The 19,862-nt window shown below is 41.3% G+C and overlaps 1 protein-coding gene and 1 pseudogene across 2 annotated transcripts in view; one reads left to right on the top strand and one right to left on the bottom strand.

Moving 5' to 3' along the window:
* The window catches only part of JADE1 (jade family PHD finger 1), a 54,962-nt gene extending 54,181 nt beyond the window's left edge, over window positions 1-781 (bottom strand). Inside the window, exon 1 of one of the 2 annotated variants that reach the window (XM_031466031.2) lies at window positions 632-781. Coding sequence is in view for 1 of the 2 variants with exons in the window: in XM_031466022.2 (XP_031321882.1) it covers window positions 237-243 (7 nt within the window). In the remaining variant the exon portion in view is untranslated. Of the gene's footprint in view, window positions 1-236; window positions 418-631 lie in introns of those variants that run through there. The other variant, XM_031466022.2, reaches the window with a different exon arrangement.
* Window positions 782-18,276: 17,495 nt separating this feature from the next.
* On the top strand, window positions 18,277-19,478 carry LOC105087095 (putative protein FAM10A4; annotated as a pseudogene).
* The last annotated feature ends 384 nt before the right edge of the window (window positions 19,479-19,862 follow it).

The raw sequence follows: 19,862 nt of genomic DNA on the forward strand, positions 1-19,862 counted from the left end.
CATCTGTCTACCAAGTTGCTACTATGCTTTCCACTTTCATGCAACCTAATAATACACTTTGGCTTTTCTAAAAATGCTATAAACTAAAGCAACTAAACTGGGCTTCTGCTCCTGAATACGTTTAATTTTATGATTCGTCTGAAAATCGCATGTTCTTCGCAAAACCAGAAGAAAAAGCTCTAAGTCTTCACCCCCCCAAAAAAAATTGAAATATAATCATAATAAAACTTACTGACCCAACATAGATCAATTCTCAGGATCCAAAAATCATCCTCTCCTCCTCCTTTGGCCCCCGCCCCAGCAATGCCCAAGTTACTGGTGGGATAGTAACGCTGCGCTTGGCGGCTGCCTGCCCTCCCTCCTCGCTACATATCGAGAACCCAATCTTTTGGCGCCATATTAATGACGTACTATATTATTTCCACTAGGCAGCGACCTTCGGCATTAAATTACTCCCGAGAACTCCCGAGCAAAGCAACAAAACCATCAAATATGGCTGAGCCTCTCGGCTCGTCCTGCAGCCGCCACCGCCGCCGCGGAATCCGACGCGCACACGGACCCACACGCGGACACGCGCGGACTCTCGCGCGGAGCGCCCTCCCCGCGCGCCCCCCGCGGCCCGCGCGCGTACCTGCTGCGGAGGGGTTCGGCCGCGGCGCTGGGCTCCTCGCTGCTTGCTCCGCGCAGCATGAGTTCGGGCCGCGGCGGGCGAGCGGACGGACGGGCTGGCGGGCGGAGAGCCGGGCGGAGAGCCGGGCGGGCCCCTGCTCTCGCCGGCGCGCACACACCCGGCGCTCGCGCAGGGAGGCACTCTCAGACGGGCGTTTGACTTGTTATGGAGGAAGGACTGTGTGAATCAAACTCATTTCTGGGTCACTGCTGCCACAGGGGGGAGCACTTTAATCCCTTGCCAAAACGAGAGGGTGGGGACAGGAGGGAGGAGGGTGTGCGCGGGGAGTCTGCGGCGCGGGGGGCTCCGTCCCTCGTTAACTCTTCGCGGCCCTTGCCGCAGCCGGCCCGGCCTGCATCCGCGGGGGCTCGAAAGGAGACGCACTGTTCAGCTTTTTAAATCTCTTCCTTCTCTTCCCTTGTGAGCCTAGAAATTCTTGAGGTGTCTCCGAGCAGAGTGGTGGGCTTTTAAATTATTCCTTTCAAACTGTCCCAGTTCCAACTCTTGTTTGACTTCACTGCACCTAGAAATGGATTCTTTCAAGTTAATTTAAAATTATGTAGATTAAAAAATGTGGCTTTTAAGGAGTGTAGTCTGGGTGAGAGGTTTTATTTTTAGGCTGAATGGCAAAATAAATAGTTCTTTCGTAGTAAGCTATAGGGAGTTGCGAATTAGAATGACATTTAAATACAGAGAACCCAGTTTTGGAGCCGAAACATATCTTTACCTAAGTTTGTATTGAAATGATCATGGCAAATGAACATTAATTCATTAGGAGACAGTAATTATTTATAAATTGACACCACCTTTTTGTTACACAGTATTACAGAATTAGGTATTGCCTTCCAAATATGAGAATTGAGCCTAATGCTAAAACTGGGGTTGCAGACTAATATAAAATTAGTCATCAGAAATTAATTTGGGGGTTTTTTATGTGTAAAAATGAGTGGTTACTGATTTTCCAAGGAATACAACCTTGTACTGTGGGGGTTAACATAACTTCTTTCATGGACCCCCCGCTAAAGAAATGAGTATGTGACATTCAGCTTCAACAGGGAAAAGACCAGGGTACAGATTAAAACTCCCATTCAGTAAACAGGAACAGTGATCACTACAAAACTGAATATCAAACCAAAAGGCATACTTATCCACTGGAAGAAATCTTCTGACTGTATCAGGTTCAGTTTCACACAGTCACACACACCAACCCATCCATCCACATCAAGAACAAAATAATCTGATAAATGCTGCAAAACTGAGTCTTTCAATTATGTTTCAGAAAACAAAGTAAACCAAAGGAAATCGTAAGTATATGTCCTCTTTCTTCCTTGCTTGTTTCACTAATGAAAAGTACAGATACTCTATCAGTCCTGTTCATGTGCTCACTTAATCCTGTTCAAAGAGATCACATATGTAAGGCACTATGCTAACTATCATTATTACTGCTATGGGTATTACACTGCAGTTATTATTTTCACTATTTCACCTTATACATACTCTATTGTTGAAGTAAGAGGACACAGGTTTCCTAGCCAGACAGACTTTGCATTGGATCTGGTTCTACAGGTTATCAGCTGTGTGGCTGTGGAATAAATTACAAAACTTCTCTGAGCCTCAGTGTTCTCATGAGTACTGAAAAGAGGTTAGCAACCCCTACCTAAAAAGTTAAGAGGAATGAGATAACTCCATAAAAGTGCCCAGCAGCGGCCCTGGCAGTAGGAGGGCTATCCCTCCCATATCTCTTTCTTGGCCTTCTCTCTGTGGAAAATTGCAATTTTTTCACATTCCTGCCAACTTTACTTCACTCATTCCCCCGCAAAAAAAAAAAAAAAAAATTAAATCGTGTTTGCCACTTAGCTTTAGTTGTTTGTTTGTTTTCTATCCCCACTCCCCAAACATCAGACAACAAAATCAAAGTATACTGAATCAATGGATGAGAAAAATAAAGAGGTAAAATGGCACACAAACTCCCAACACTGATACACTGATCAAGACTGATGGTTCCAGAAATATATACAAGATCTTATGGTAGCTCACAGCGAAAAAAAAATGTGACAATGAATATATGTATGTTCATGTATAACTGAAAAGTTGTGCCCTACACTGGAATTTGACACAACATTGTAAAATGACTATAACACAATAAAAAAAGTTTAAAAAAAAAAAAAAGGCTGATGTTTCCAGGAACATCCCTCAGTTATGCCACTGCTTTGGAATACTGATCCGCTGAGGCAGTGCCATGTGCTGTAAATAGCCCTAGACTAGGAGTCCAGAGACTCCATCAACTCACATCACGACTCTGAACAAATCTCTTTAGGTCTTAGTTTTCCCACTGACATGATAGACAAGATGATATATCACACCCATTTTCTCTTTAACATTCAGTAATTTCTGCTTGTTCTTACCAAACTTAGAAAGTGATGATTATTTGAAGAAATGGAGGACAACCTGAATCAATAAGCAACATGTAAAAACATTTCGTCATTAACAATCAGCCATTGACATATTTTTAAATAATAGGTGTCTTTTGCCATCAGACCACAAAGGAGACTTTTATACAACCCATCCGCAAGCATACAGGAACGTGGTTTGACTTGCGACAGCACAGTCTAAAATAAAATGTACTAAGCTGGCAATTAGGAAAATGAGTTTCTGGTTCCCCCCTGTCACTTATTGTCTTAACTTACCAAATCACTCATGATCACCATTTCCTAGTCTCTAGAATGGTCCTGTTAATTCACACTTTATTATCAGAGATGAAAGGACATTCAAGAAAATACGTACAAAGTAGTCAGTATAGTTGAAATATCAAGATTCTAGTCTTTCCTAATCTGAGTAGTATTCATGGTAATAATTACAATTTTATACATCCCTTAAATTTTGCTGCAGGCATACAGTTTTATTTTCTTCCATAATAATGGATTTCTATGGAGTAAAATTTTGAATGTATATTCATATTCCTGATTCTGAAGTCATACATGATTAAACCTATAATGTTTAGTTATTTTCATTTGTGTCTACTCTGAAGGTAATTGTCAGGCCTTGACACAAAATTCAGAATTGTTCATATTTGAAATGAAGTAGGTACATGTGCTAAAGTCCTATATGTCTCATTCCTTTAGAGAAATGGCAAATACCATTATATGACATATAATGTATACACAATTTTTATTGCACAAGTGCTCTTGTGGATAAAATGGGTTGTGTTCTAAAAGTATGTTTGTATTTAACTGTTTGGAGCTTTGAATTTATGCCCCAAATAAACCTTGTTATAAAGAGGGCTTAAGTTGTCACAAAGTTTTTTTTTTAATTAATCTTAATAACTATATGACAGAAAAGAATAACTTTTTATTAACTTTTTTGAATGTTATTATTTAGGTGGGAGAGGATTTAGTTCAAAAAAGGACAAGCAGGTATATCTCTGAACAGGAAGAGTAACATTGGGAACCATGAGAAGAAACAGGAGGTGATGGGTAAGAGATTAGGAGAAGGGTTCCCTGCCTAACCAATTGATGAGTCCACCAGTTCTGAACAGCCAGGAAACCCCTCCAGGTAGGTGGTTACAACCTTCCAATATATGGAATGATTGGAAGGCCAGTAATCGACATACTTTCTTGCTGATATCAAGACTGACTAAATTATTTTTTCCTTTAGATTCTTTCTTCCTTTCCTTTTTGTTTCCTTTGCTTGTCTTTGATTTTCGTTGTTTTAATTTTGTTGATTTTCATACTTTCAGCACAAGTTAAGATGTCAAAGAGAAACAATTCTGACAGAGGGACAGAAGAGAAAATAATTTAACACAGCCAGATGGAAATGACCAAGGTTAAAAATAGGAAAAGCTTTTCTCGATCATGAAAGGAAAACATGATGATAGAATTTTCAAAATTTAGAAAAGCAAATAATGGTGATAAAATTCACCCATTGGGACAACTATTATAAACCATGCCATGTATTTTCAGATTTTTTCCTAGGCATTTTTAATAAAATTGGAATGATGTCACATATTTCATTTTACCATCTTCCTTTTCACTTCTTTCATGTATATCATTTCAGTATTCTACTTTGTAAAGTAATTTTTTTGGCAGGTCTTTGCCTGCCTTCATGCCGTAACTCCACCTACAGGTCTCTTCAACTATGTATTCTCATAGTTACTCCCTGCACCTTGTCAACTACTGGGGAGTTCTGCCATCTTTAATATCAGATTCAAATCTCTCTATTTTAGCTACCACCTCCAAGACTTCTAAAGCTTATTTCTCATGAGTTCTTTCTTCTTATCTGGAAAGTCACTCCAATCTACCCCTATAGTCTTCTCTTACCAGACGCAGAGCAGTCAGTGGTAACCCAAAATGTGATCTCCAACCAGCAGCAGCAACTGCTCCTGAACTTGTCAGAGATCCATTGTTTCCATCCCCACCCAGACCTACTGAATCAGAAAGGGGCATCCAGCAATCGGTGTTTTAACAAGCCCTCCAGGTAATTCTGATCCACGCTCAGGTATGAGAACCACCTGAGTAGATCTTACTTCCATCCACCACACTCGAGGCACAGGGCGAGGCACGAGAGACAAGGTTGCAAGTAACAAGGGAAGAAGGTCTATTCTCTGTCCATAGGTCAGTTAAAAATACAAACAGGTGATGACAGTTTACTACAAGGTGTGGGGGTAAGCCTATAATGGACCCCTAATCCCTTGTGTGTCTATTTGTGTCGGCGTGGGGGTGTGGGTAGTGGGAGGAGGGTGGTCAGAGAAGGCTCCTCAGGATAAGTGATCCGAGCTGAAATCTGAAGGATTATAAATGTTAGCCAGATGAGAAGGGGATGGGGACCTAGTGTTGCTTTTTTGTTTGTTTCATTTTTTGTTTTAGACAAAACCTCTGGCTTCTGTGTGGCGAATGGATGGGGTGGAGGTGAGACACGAGATTAGGAAGCTAGTGAGGAGGCTTCTGCAGTTGCCAGGTGAGACATAGAGGCCTAGGATGATAGCCATTGATCACAAAATGGAGACAAGTAGACAAATCAGCTTGTGATGGAGGCATGGTTAACACTGGCCCAGCTCTCCACAGGTCTCCAGCTTGCCCAGTTCAGCACCGCTCCAGGCAGGGGTGTGAGAGCTCCTTCCCCCAACCCAGGAGGTGCCTGAGAGATGTCTCTAGGGCTTAGCAGGTCCCTGTGGCATCTGGGGAGGGCACCCACTAGGTAGAGGCAGTCATCCGGGGAGGGAGCAACATCTGGAGAAACCAAACGAAGGTCCTGCTGGGCAGTGAACTGGTCAAGGGGTTCAAGCCCTGTCCCTGCATGCAGAGCGGAGGCTCAAGCCACGGGGCCGGGAGAAGAAAAAAAGAGCCAGCCACAGTCAGGGAGGACTCGGGCCCCTCGCAGGGTCCTTCTTGGCCCCTCCCTTCTCAGTGAGGCCTGGATCTGATCCCAGGTACCCCACAGTCTCTTTATCCCTCCTCCAGAAAGCTCCATTTTCCTCTTTTCTTCCACAAAACACCTTAATGGCCCATTATAACTTGAGCCCAAATCATTAGCAAATGAAAAACTGACTCTCCTTTTCTCTAAGGCTGAGAGGGCAGGATGCAGAGAGGGCAGAAAACGGGGAGGGAGGTATCCCTTCCCCCTGGTTTAGCTCCAGTGTTAATGAAGCAAAGAAATGGGGGTAAAGCGAACACTTAAGTTTCTGTGTTGAAGTTGTTTGATAATTCACTTTTTTTTCTTGCCATGAGGCACATTTAGTTGTGGACAAGATTTGTCTGCGATGGCTTGAATGTCAGAGGTAAAGCAGCAGCTGGAATAAAAAGATGCGTCCCAGGCTTCTGGCTTAGAGAACTGAGTGGATTCCTTCATTTGAAACCCAACAGACACTGAGCACTGAGCAGCGTGCAATGGTGAAAACGAGAATCCTGGAGCAAAGGAAAGGAAGGAAATTCCTGAGGGAAGGAAATTCCTTAGGAAAGGAAATGAGAGCAGAAATACGAAGAGTTCAGCTTGAGGAATCACCCAATTGAAGATGCCCACAAGGCAGATGGGATGGGGAGTGTGGTGCTCTAGAGGGAGGCTGGGTTGCAAGTACTGGTTTAGGAGTTACCAGCATAGAGAGGTTAACTGACGCCATGGGAGTGAATGAGATCAATTGGAAGTGCCTATAAAGTAAGAAGAAAACAGGGCCTAAGCTCCAAACTAAGAAGTCATATTTCAATGGCCAGAGGAAGCTGCAAAGCTTCAAAGTTTCATTGAAGGCAGTGCAGGTTAGTTGTCTTCCTGCCTCAGTGAGGACTTCAAAGCACCATAGGAGAAAATCACAGACCTGTGCCGATTGTTTGCATGAGGTCTTCATTATCCTCCACCACGTCCTGAACTCACTAATTTCCCCAGGTAGTTCAATCTCCCGTTCTCCTTGGGATTTTGCTCAGAGCTTTCTTCCTGTCCCAGTCTGCCATCCTGCCACTCACCCAGACATGTTCAGCAGAACTCCTAAACCTCCTACACCACAGATGTAACAGAGGCCACCGGACAGGAGTGCCTTTGACCTTCTACCTCCAAACCTGCAGATCTTCCCTGCAGGCTCATCCTCCGCCTTCCTTTCTATCACAACAGGAGGCATGGCATGTGACATTTCCTCCACCTGGGCTCAGAATCCTGAAAACGGTTCACCTTTTCTGGTCTCTAGCTCAAGAGTAACCCTTCTCTTTCAGGTGTCTTCTGCTTCCCTGGCTACCGACTCCTTCCCAAGCATATTTAAATATACTTGTGTCCCCACTAAAGGGAAATAATCTCAAGGCTCCCTTCCTCTGCCTCCCTTAACAGTCACACTTTTTGAAAGAATGGTGTACACTCGCTCAAACCCACTGAAATCTGACTTATGCCCCCCAGTCACCCCAGTGTAACTGCCCTTGCCAGAGATCATCATTGACATTCTTACTGCTCAATCCAGTGGCAATTTCTCATCCTTGTTTTTACTTGACCTTTCACTTGCATTTGACACTGTTGTCCGTTCATGCCCTGTTTCTTAAAATGCTTTCACCTGGCTTCTATAACCTCAACAGTCTTCTACTGGTTTCTCTCCTACCCCTCTGGACTCTTCTAATTCTCTTGCAGGCTCCTCTTTCTCTTTTGTTAAAGCCATGCCTCAGACAAATTGTTTTTGAGTACATGAGAAGCTTTTTTAAAAATTCAACTGAAGGAATAATTTTGGTTGAGACATTTTATAAGAAAAAAGGAATGGTTCACCAACCATGTTTAGAATGGATACAGAAAAAAGAACATCTGGTTAAAGATTATTAGGCTAGTCAATCAGCTGGATGGGTAACCCTAGCTTCCCAGAAGGAGTTCTCAGTCTTATTAAAGTCTGTCAGAAAACTGTTCACGCACTTTATCAGGAATGCTAATTGCTTCCCAGAAGGAGTTGTAAATTACATCACACAAAAAATTTCTGTCCCAGACCAGGTTTGAGTCAATTTGCTTTCTCACTTTCAGTCTCTTAAATGTTGGTTTTCCTTAGGGTTCCCTCCTAAGCCGTATTCTCTTTTCATTCTACTTATATCTCTTGGTGTTCTCATCTACTCTCATGACTGCCCCCCAAAACACACATCTATACTTGTGTCTCCAGTAACTTCTTGAACACCCCCAATGGACCTCCCACAGGCAGTTCAAACTCAATGTATCACAAACTGAACTCATTTTCCCTCCCACTTTGTGCCTCCTCACCTGACTCAATTAGTGTACCACCATCCACAATTGCCAAACCCAGGAGCCAAGACATTGTCCTTGACTCTTGCTTTTCTTTGACATCTCCTCCATTATCACCACCACCACCAATCCAGTTTATTCCCAGATCACTTCTACATCAGGTTTCACCTCTCCATCCCAACAGCCACTATCATCATCTCAGTGATTTACATCACCACCTAACTGCTCTCCCTCCCTCTAATCCTGTCCCTCTCTAATTCATTCCCTATTCAATAGTCTATGTGCTCTTTTAAAGCAAAAATATGATCACAGCATTCCCATTTAAAACTATTAATTGCCCTTTTCCCCCTTGTTTACTCTTCAGGATAGAATGTGTCATTAACATAGCTACTTACTTTTGCTAGTTCTCCTTCCAAACCCTCCCCCTACTTCATGGCTTTTCACATCTCCTCAGTGATATCCATTCAGAACTTTTGAAAATGCTTAACCCTAAGCTTGGATCATTCTTCCCTATCTACACAACCCCTTCTTTTGGCCCTAATTCACTCAAGTTCTACCAAATAGCCTTACCCTACCTCCCTAAAGCCTGCCCCTTTCTAAGCTTCCATAACATTCAGTATTATAACTATATTATCACTTCTCTCACTGATTTGTAATTTTTTGTGCCCCTCACAAGACTATCTGTCAGTTGTTCAAAGGACTTTGTCAATTATTCTCTGCATGTGTTTCTAGAACTGGCACCTAACAGTTGGTAGACAGTTAATAAATGTTCTGAATGCAATGGATGAATGATCAATATATTCATGTAATTAAATAGTCTCCAAAGAACCATTTAAAAAACAGATTATAACTTTCATCCTTATTTTCTTATACTAAAAGTAATAAATAGTATGTTTTAGAGAAGCCAAAATTAAAATTAAAATCACCAAAAAGCTATTACTCAAAGATAATTACCACTAAAATTTTGGAATGTATTTTTTTCTGTCTTTTGTATATTTGTGTGTGTGTGTATCTATATGTACATACTTTTTTTTAGACAAATGGGATCACAGTATAATTCTGTTTTGTGACAGTATTTAATTTGTCCATATAGTTGGAGGTTTAGGTTATTTCTATGTTTTTCTTTTTGCTAATTATTTTTATCTTTTTTACTAATATAAAGAATGCTTTAGTGAATATCCTTATAGCTCTATAATCCATGATTAGGCAAATGGAATTTTTATTTATAGTGCAACATTCCACCATATAATGGAATCCTCATGATTCCTGATTCTTTATTTACACATTTATGTTTTTCTAAATCCACACTTTTACGAAAAAATGGCTGTAAGAAATATTCCTATGCACAAATCTTTGTTTAACTCTTTGACCACTCTTAGGATAGATTTTGAAAATGTAAATTACTAGGCCAAAGGCTTTGGTTTCATTTTGTCAAATTGCTTGCAATGAAACATGCTGTAATTTAGATTCCTCACTATCAGTATATTGGGGACTTGCTGAGTACTTGGCAATTACCCAGTATAGAACTAGACTCTGGAGGGCTGGGAGCATACCCTCAAGCAGATATGTATTTGGGGAGATACATAATAGATATATGAAACAGTAAAGGTAACCTGACCACATATATAAATATCATAATAATTTGAAGATAGGAAATTCTATCAAATGCTGAAATAGGTTAAGAAAGTTTCATAAAAGAGGTAGAATAATTAAGACCAGAAGAGGTAGAAAGAAAGAAATGGAGACTGTGGGGAAGACTTTGAGTTGGGGAAGTTGCCTGGAGACTTTGCACGGGGAGCAGGAAGCAGGAAAACTCACACTTATTAAATGTTCTCTGTGCGTATGCCAGGTACTGCACTAAGCATCTGATACATAATATTTCATTTTCTGCTCACACACAACAATCCTGAGAAGTAGGTATTATGGTTATTTTCATCCAACTCTGAATGATGTGAAAAATTGATGTTTAGGGGGATTAAGTCACTTGCTAAAGATCATGAAACTCTTGAGAGGTGGCACCAGGATTTGAACCCAAACAGTCTGCCTCCAGACCTCATGGTTTTCAGCACGTCACCTGACTGACTCATTACAAAGTCAGAATCATTTACCCATCAGTAATCGTATCCATGACTTGGTGTCAGTGAGTTGAGTCACAGTTGGTGCTCAGTAGATGCCTGAGAAAGAAAATGAGGGCAAAAGGGTTTCACATGCTAAGGCTTATTTCAGACGTCAGAGATCTAAACAGTTACATAAAAATATGTGGCATGGACTTAAATGTAAAATGTAAAGCTATAAAACCTTGAGGAAAAAATACAGAAGAAAGTCTTTAGGATCTAGGGGTAGGCAAAGAGTTCTTACACTTGACATCAACAGCAGAATTCATAGAAGGAAAGACCCAAGTATACTGGGTCTCTCAAAATTAAAAATTTTCTCTCCAAAAGACCCTGTTAAGAGGACAAAATATCAAGCTACCGACTGGGAGAAAATATTTGCAAACCGCATATTCAACAAAAAACTAGTATATGGAGAACACTCAAAACTCAACAATTTTAAAAACTCAAACAATTCAATTAGAAAATGGGCAAAAACCATGAACACATTTCCCAAAGAGGATATACAGATGGCAAATAAGCATTTGAAAAGATGTTCAACATCATTATCCATCAGGAAAATAATGCAGATTTAAACCACAATGAGATATCACTACACTATTATCAAAATGACTAAAATTAAAAAAAAAAATAGTGGTTAACACCAAATGCTGGCAAGGATGTGGAGAAACTGGATTGCTCATACATTGCTGGTGGGAATGCAAAACGGTCCAGCCATTCTTGAAAACAGTTTGGCAGTTTCTTATAAAACTAAACATGCAACTACCACAAGGCCCAGCAATTGCACTCTTGGGCATTTATCCTAGAGAAATGAAAACTTATGTTCACATAAAAGCTTGTACACAAATGTTCATAGCAGCTTTACTCATAGTAGCCAAGAACTGGAAACAACCCAGATGTCTTTCAATGAGTGAGTAGTAAACAGACTGCAGTACATCCATACCATGAAATATTACTCAGCAATTATAAAAAAAAAAAAGAAAGAACTATTGATACATCCACAAATCTCTAAGAATTTACACTGAGTTTTAAAAGCCGATATCAAAAGGTTACATACTGTATGACTTAATTTACATTACATTCTTGAAATGACAAAATGTTAGAAATGGAGAATACATAAGTGATTAATAACGGATAATGCGGGAGTCAGAGGAGGGGAGTGTATGTGACTACAAAAGGCAACATGAGGGATTCTTGTGGGGATGGAAATGATATATATCTTGAGTGTATCAATGTCAATGATATTGCACATGAATGTATCCTACAATGATGTTGTGCTGGAATTTCCCAAAATGTTACTATTGGGGGAAACTGGGTTAAGGGTACATAGGACCTTTCAGTGGTATTTCTTATAACGGTCTGTTAATTAACAATTATCTCAAAATGAAAAGTTTAATTTAAAAATATATAGCCAATTGGAAGAGAAAAGAATGTAAACACTAACATATTCCTAGAAAGTAACCTAAAAGGTAAAGAAACTTCCCTATGTCATTCAACAGAGCAACAGGAATGAAAAATTCATCTGGCCTAAGGTTATGCAGATGTATACCTTCTGCTCTGTTGCTCTTTTCAGTACTAGTAGAAACAAGCAGCTAAGCAGGGTTGCAAGTGTAAGAAGAGAAAAGAAGCCTCGAAAATCAGGAAGAAAAAAAAAATGGAGTGGTCCTTCCTAGAGCCCTTTATAAATATTCTCTGTCACCTGGCTTTCTGTTTTCTATCCAAATGGCCAAAAGGAATTAATGACTATGCCCTTTCCATGGTAGAGACTCACCAGGGCCCCGAGGGCAGGGGAAGAATCTGAGTCTTGCCTCACGTCAGCCAAATCTTACCTAATCTCTCACACATATTTCTCCACTCCAGTCCCAAGGCTTCACCCCAGTGCCCTCCCCACCCTCCCAGAGTCCCATTCCCCCAGCAGCCCCACTACGCAGAACAGAGCATCCACGCAGACATCTAATATATCACTGACTGACTTCTAATCGTGGGTCAAGCCCACTAGGTCATTCTGAAACATTCATCTTAGTTTTAAAAACATGAGAGGGACATTCTTGGCAAAAATCCAGGAGTAATGAATTCTATGTTCTAGAAACAGAGAAACTGAACTATTTCAATTTGAAAGTAAGAGCTGGCAGGAAACCAACAGAGCAAAGTCCTGGGGTGGGGGGGAGGGGGCGGGAGGAACAGGCTGGTTAGTTAACTTGTAGGTCTGTAAGGTGGGCAGATTTCCTTAAAAAGCAAACAAAGCAATTTTAGACTTGAGGGACTTAATTGGCATCCAAGGCCAAGAATATGAATAATGTTATATAAAAACCTTGCTCAAGTGAGAATTCTGCAATCGAAGCATTCTGACTCTAATGGCTAAAGTTTAAGGGGGAAGAATACAGAAAAGGACGTTTATTTTTCCAATCATATATTATAATATATATACCACTCATGGTGTCAAGATTTAAATCTTATATTTTTTTTCCATCTGGCAAGAAAAGGTTGATGCTTTTCAGAATTTTCTATATCTAAGAAAATAAAGAGTCAAGCTGCTTTTGTAGATTACAGACAGCGCTAAGATACTCTTGCGTTTGTTCTTCCCTCCATAAAATAAGAAACTTCATTTATGAATAAGGTAGAATTAGAGAATTAATAATGGCTTAATAGCAATTCTAGATCACTTTGGTAATGAAGGACAGGAATAGCACTTATAAATAGAAATTCAAGGACAGTGAAAAATCTATTTGTTTTAACCTCTTCCCTTTCTCATCCCCCTTCCTGTCCAACTAAAATATTATTATTGAAATGAAAGAAAGGCACACAGGAACAAAAACAACAAAACAAAGAGCCTGTGGAAACTTCTTTCAAATTATAACAATCACTGTAAGTATCATTGAATGAATAAAAATATATGTATAAAAATGCCCATTTCTGGGTGATTAATTTTATTATAGCAAAAAATGGGCAACAATCTAATGTCCAAAAATAGGAAAATGTTTAAGTAATTTATGGTATGTTGATATGGTGGAATGTTTTGCAGCCATTAAAAGAAGTCATATTTTCAAATAGCAAACATTAAGGAGGGAAATACCTACTAATCGTGGGAATAGGGAAGAAAGTGGACTCTCATACAATGCCAGTAGAAAAGTGGACTGGTATAGCCTTTTAAGAAAGTAACCTTGGCAATATCTATTAAAATTAAGAATATGTTACCCAGACAAAGACACAGATGTATGTAAAGACTATTTTTAACTACAAAAGCAAAAACAGGTAAGGACTATGCCATGGAATCCTCTTATACAAACAGGGAATCATTTTCACGGAGGGAATCCCAACTGAAAGAGCTTACGTCCAACTCACTGTTCGCTCATGTCTTTGGGGTCCACCCCCGTGGGATCCTCAAACCTTAATCTTCTCTTTAATCCCAGCCCTCTGGGTAATACTGTCTCCCACTTGGCAACTACTCAGTGATGTTCATGGACCACCTATATGGTACAGTCCACCAAGACTATTCTCCTTCTTCACTCACTTCCTCCCACCCATCAGACATTAATTGCCAAGTCCGGTTAACTCTGAATTTGCAGTGAGTCTCCCACTTGTCCCTTCCTCCTCATCCTCTACCATCTATCCTGACGCCAGACCGTATTACCTTCCACAGTTCTATCCAAAGGTAAAACTGGTTTTCTTTCCTCATTAGCCCTCCCTGCTCGAATTTACTTTACACATTGTGACCAAAGCAATCCTCTGTGAAATTCTGACCATGACTCTCTCCTGTGTAGAGCTTTTCAATGCCTCCTCTTTGGGTAAAGAGCAAACCTCAGCATCCTCAGCGCAGCATGCCAGGTCCTCAAGAACCTGGCTCTAGACGTAGCCTGAACAGCCCCAGTGCCTTTGGGTGTTGAACCGGTATACTGGGTTGAATAGTGTCCCCCAGAATTCATGTCTACCTGGACCCTCGCCTTGTAACCTTGTTATGAGATAGAGTCTTTGCAGATATAATTAGTTAGGATGCGATCTTGCTGGATTAGTAAGGGCCCTAAATCCAGTGACTGGTGTCCTTATGAGAAGGCCATATGAGGACACAGAGAGACACACAGAGAAAAGATGCCCATGTGAAAAGGGAGGCAGAAATGAGAGTGATGCAGCTATAAGCCAGGGAATGCCAAGGGTTGCCCGTAGCCACCAGAAGCTAGGAAGAGTCAAGGAAGCATTCTTCCCTGGAACCTTTAGCAGGAGCACAGCACGACTGACACCTTGACTGGGGACTTACACCTTCCAGAACTGTGAAAGAATAGATTGTTGTTTTAAGCCATCAGGTTTGTGACAACTTGTTTCAGCGGCCCAAGGAAGCTAACACAGTTGGTTACCAAGAAACAACAACAGAAACAACATCCAGAAAACTCAGTTTAGCTCAAGGAGGAAGAAATTTACCACAGAGATACCACTATATTTCAGGGACCCCAAGAACAGAAATACAGCTGAGCCTCAGGAACATCCAACATCAGAGACACAAAGGTCACCAGGGTTCTTGCTCTGTGATGCTGTTTTCCCTCTGTATCAGCTTCATTTATTTTTCTTCTTCTCACTCTTCCTTTTTTTCTATCTCATTTTGTCTCTCTTCCTACATTTCTCAAGGTTCAAAGTTTAACTTCTGATAACCAAGAGAAATTGATTACTTTTTTTCTTAGCTTCAATTCCAAATTCCCAAGAAAGAACTGAGAGGCCTGTTGAGTCAGAATTCCCCAACATCAATCAGTATTATGTGGTCAGATGATGATTCTTACAAAAACCATGTGACCATATGGTACCAAGAAGACGATTTTTATAGAAACCACGTGGGTAAAGTAGACCTGGGAGGAGAAAGGGAAAGGAACCATTTGTGTCCTTGAAATTCATGCTTCCCCTTTTCTGGAAATCCCTTTTTCTCTTATTCTGTCTCTGCTTGTTGAAATCGCACATGCCTTTGAAAGTTTAGCTTCAACATCACCTTTTCTATAAAATATGTTAATCTCTGCCAATAGACCATGACCAGGCCTCAGAAGTTTTAGCAGCTCCTTGAAGCCTTCTGGATCCAGCCATTCAGAATTCCTCCCACTCCTCTGCAGGCTTCTGTGGTACTCTGTTGGAAGTTCCTTTATAGTATTTGTCATCTTCTGGCTTCTACTGAAGATACTTGTAAATGTTTTTCTCTTCCTCTGATGTGTTGGTTCCTTATAGACATGATTCAATATTTTGCACATACCAGTAAGACAGTACCTCATTGTCAAATATAATTCCCCATTCCTACCCTCTCAAATATCCAATTAACAATAAGTAAAGTTTGTTCCAATTGAAATATAAGTGCATATATAATACCAACATATTTTTGCCCCCAGTATATGACCTAATTTTGATCTTTCTCCACTCACATGATGGACTCAGATCACACCTTCTTGCATAATAAAGTGAAGACCCCTCCTCGGCCATCACACGTGTGCCTTGGTGCTTGTGTCCAGAGAAAAGACATCCCTACTGCCAGGCTGTGAGGACTATGGGAAGGAGAGGGAAGACAGAGGTAGGAAAAGTGGGGGCTGGGCACACTGCCCAAGCCCCAGCAGGGGAGGAGTGCGGCTGGGATGTCAGGAATGGCAAGAGCAGATGAGCAGAGGGCCTTTTGCCTGTGTTAAACAGAAAAATGCTAAGGGACCACAGACAGAGCACGTTTTACATCCAAGGCAGGAAGATGAAGTTGGGGAGGGAAAATTCGGGTAGGTTTTGTCAAGTCAAGAGCCTATAAACAGTCTGCATCCCCTATTAGGAAAGCAAAGCCTTAGAGTGCTGTTGATCAGCTGGAAACCCCTGGCTAGGCAGGCTGGCCACTGACAGTGCCAGGAGCAGTGGAGGGTGGAGGCAGCAGCGCCGCGCCTGGGAGGCGCTGTGTGGAAGGTGTGCGCTGGGTGGCTGGAAGGGCAGGGTCTGGATGGGGAAGAGGAGGCCTCCAGGGAGATGCTGGGACTAAGTGGGGTTGTGGCAGCTCACCAGCAGCAGTGGATGCTAAAACCCACACGAAGGGCAGCAGGGCCAGGCACTGGGCAGGCCCCATTTTGAAGAGCAGGCCCCCCCGTGTCAATGAGGCCCCTGGCTCTGGCACTCAGGACCGGACTTCTGAGGCTCTCCTCAGGCACCTAGATGCCATGCCAGGCAAAGAGCACGAACTGGGAGTTGAATTTTGATGGAAGACACAAAATACAGTTAATGGGAAATTTAAGAGCACTCCTGCCCACAACTCAGCTAGGTAGGGGGTTCAGGCATTAGATCAGTCATAGTAAATTTAAAATTTCAGTATTACAACCAAAAGCTAAATGTGAGACTCTCCTACCCCATATTCATCGATGTTTGGCTATATTTTTGTTTAATATCAATAAATCATATTACTACTATATGGTGAATTTGCAGCTTTTATGTCCAGAACCCTCTGATATTTTTTACTGTACTCTTTGCTTAATAACAGCCACAATTAGTCCTGCAGGTCAGCTAGAAGTCCCTTGGACAATAAAAGAGCAAGTTAATAAAGACCATTATACCATGTGCTCAGCTTCTTTGGAGAGAGCAAGAATCACGCTGTGAATTGGTATTAAGGCCAGTGCCGCACTTATTACGTGCACAGAGCACAGTGAGATTAAGGGGGTGGGAGGCAGGGACAGACGACCCAGGCAGAAATCTGGCTCCCTGCCCCCTTCCCCCACCCTCTGGCCCTGGCAGCCAGGAGCTTATCCCGGTAGACCAGCTCAGCCATCAGGCAGGAGCAAGAGTCAGGCCCAAACTTATACAGGCAGGGCTTGACCCATCAGCCAAAATCTCTCTTCTTTCTTCTCCACCTGCCATCCAAGTGCATCTATTTACTCAAGGTCGACTTTTGTGCATAGGAAAATTATTCAAAAGTTACTTTGGTTTTGAAAAATTAATATTTGACTTTACAAAATCAGAACCCAGGGTGATTTTTCTGTAAGCTTGTAAGTTTATAAAACTTTATAAATACAGGGAAATGTAAACAATCCCTCCTGAGGGGACTTTTGATTAATGTTTGATCACATTTACAAATTTACTTAACCTACTTTAAATATTTTAACTGCCTTATAAATTTAATATAGTCATTTTTTCAAGTTCTTCATTTGTCAAACCAAAACAACAAACAAAAACAAACAAAAAACCAAAAAACATTTTCCACGTACTCAAGTGATTCATATATATCTAATAAATTAATCTTATATATACATTAATTTTAAGTTCTTTTAAATGTTTAATACTGCATTTATATTTGAAAAATTTCCACTTAAAATAAAAAATGTAAATCAATTACTTAGCTCCACATTTTAAATAAGCATTACACATATAATATGTTATCCTAATAGGTCATATTCTCTTAAACATTATAAATATGTAAAATACTAAATACATAGATTCCTTTACACAAAAATACTAATACAATGTGTTTGATTTTTAAAATATTTCTTTATTTAATTGTAAACTCTCCCAATGTTAAAAAAAAATGCTTATTGCTTTAAAAAAGTTTATTTTCTCATGTTCTTTTGAGTGTATCTTCTGAAGCTGGTTGATTTGCATATGAAATCTGGAGCCACAAATATCTAGAGGAATTTTTCTCATAACATCACTACCACAGAGTCCCTTTATATTCTAAATATGTCATAAACTCCAAAACTTAAAGAGGGAGTTGACACCAGCCTGCTAAATGGCCTCCAATGATTCTCCCCTCCTGTAAGTCAGTCCTCTGGGTAGACACTTCTACTCTGAATGAGGCTGGCCTGTAACCAATAGGATATTGCGGAAATGATGGAGAGTGACTTCTGAAGCTCGGTCATAAAAGACATTGCTTCTTCTACCTTGCATACTCTTGGATTGTTTGTTGTGGAGGAACAGCTACTCATGCACCCATGGAATAATCTATGTGAGTAGATTGGTAGTTGAGTCCTACCAACAGCCAGCGTTAACTTGCCATGCATGTGAATCACCCACCTAGGACACAGATCCTTCAGCCCCAGTCACCCTTCAGATAATGTAGCCCTGACCAAAACTTTGCAACTTCATAAGAGACCTCAACTGAAAACTAAGCAGCCCCACCCTTCTACGTGGTCTCTGAGGTAGCGGCGAGCCTGGAAGCCAGGCTCAGCTTCCAGACCCTGGACCCCAGAGAAGTGAGCGAATTTCAAGCCTTTGTGAAAATATGTCAACAGGATCCCAGCATCCTGCACACCAAGGAAATGCACTTCCTGAGGGGGTGGGCAGAGAGCAAGGCGGGGAAGGTGGTGGGGGTGAAATATCACCTGCCACTCATAAACTAAATCAGAACACACCAAGGAAGGAAAAGCAGACAGTGAGAAGGCAGAGGAAAACCTGAAGACAGACGAACCATCCGGAGAGGCAAGTGATCTGGAATTTGAAGGTGTAATTGAACCAGACGTTGATGTCCCTCAACAAATAGGAAAAGAAAATGTAGAGATAACTGAGGAGATGCTGGATCAGGCAGGTGATAAAAATGTGGCTGCCATTGGTGCCCTAAGTGATGGTGAACTACAGAAAGCCATTGACTTGTTCACATAGCCATCAAGCTGAATCCTCACTTGGCCATTCTGTATGCCGAGAGAGCCAGTGTCTTCACCAAATTACAGAAGCCGGATGCTTCCATCCAGGACTGGGACAGAGATATTGAAATAAATCCTAATTCAGCTCAGCCTTACAGGTGGGGAGGGAAAGCACACAGACTTCTGGGCCATTGGGAAGAAGCAGCCCATGATCTTGCCCTTGCTTGTAAACTGGATTATGATGAAGATGGTAGTGCAATGCTGGAAGTTCAACCAAAATCCGGAAAATTGCTGAATGTCGGAGAGAGAGTATAAGTGAAACTATGAGGAGCGAGAGATCTAAGAAAGAACAGAAAGGGTTAAGAAGGCTTTGGAAGAACAATGGAGAGCCCAGAGGGAGGCAGAAGCCTGAGACTATCTGGATCTCAGTAGGCTGCTTTCCAGGTGGCTTTCCTGGGGCAAAGCATGGTAATTTTCCTGGAGGAATGCCTGGAATGGGAAAGGGAATGCCTGGAATGGCAGGAATGCCTGGGCTCAATGAAATTCTTAGTGACCCAGAGGTCCTTACAGCCAGGCAAGATCCAGAAGTTATGGTGGTCTTTCAGGACATGACCCAGAACCTGGCAAATATGTCGAAATATCACAGTAACCTGAATGTTTTGAATCTCATCAGTAAATTGTCGGCCAAATTTGAAGGTCAAATGTAATGTCCTTCTGACAAATCAAGACCATGCTGAAGGAAAGGCAACATCCTCATGGATGTCCCAATAATACAAACCAGTGTACCTTTGACCTTCTCCTGAAGACAGCTGAGGTGCTTTGAAGATAATCGCT

This window comes from Camelus dromedarius, chromosome 1, assembly GCF_036321535.1.
Source record: "Camelus dromedarius isolate mCamDro1 chromosome 1, mCamDro1.pat, whole genome shotgun sequence".
NCBI lineage: Eukaryota > Metazoa > Chordata > Mammalia > Artiodactyla > Camelidae > Camelus > Camelus dromedarius.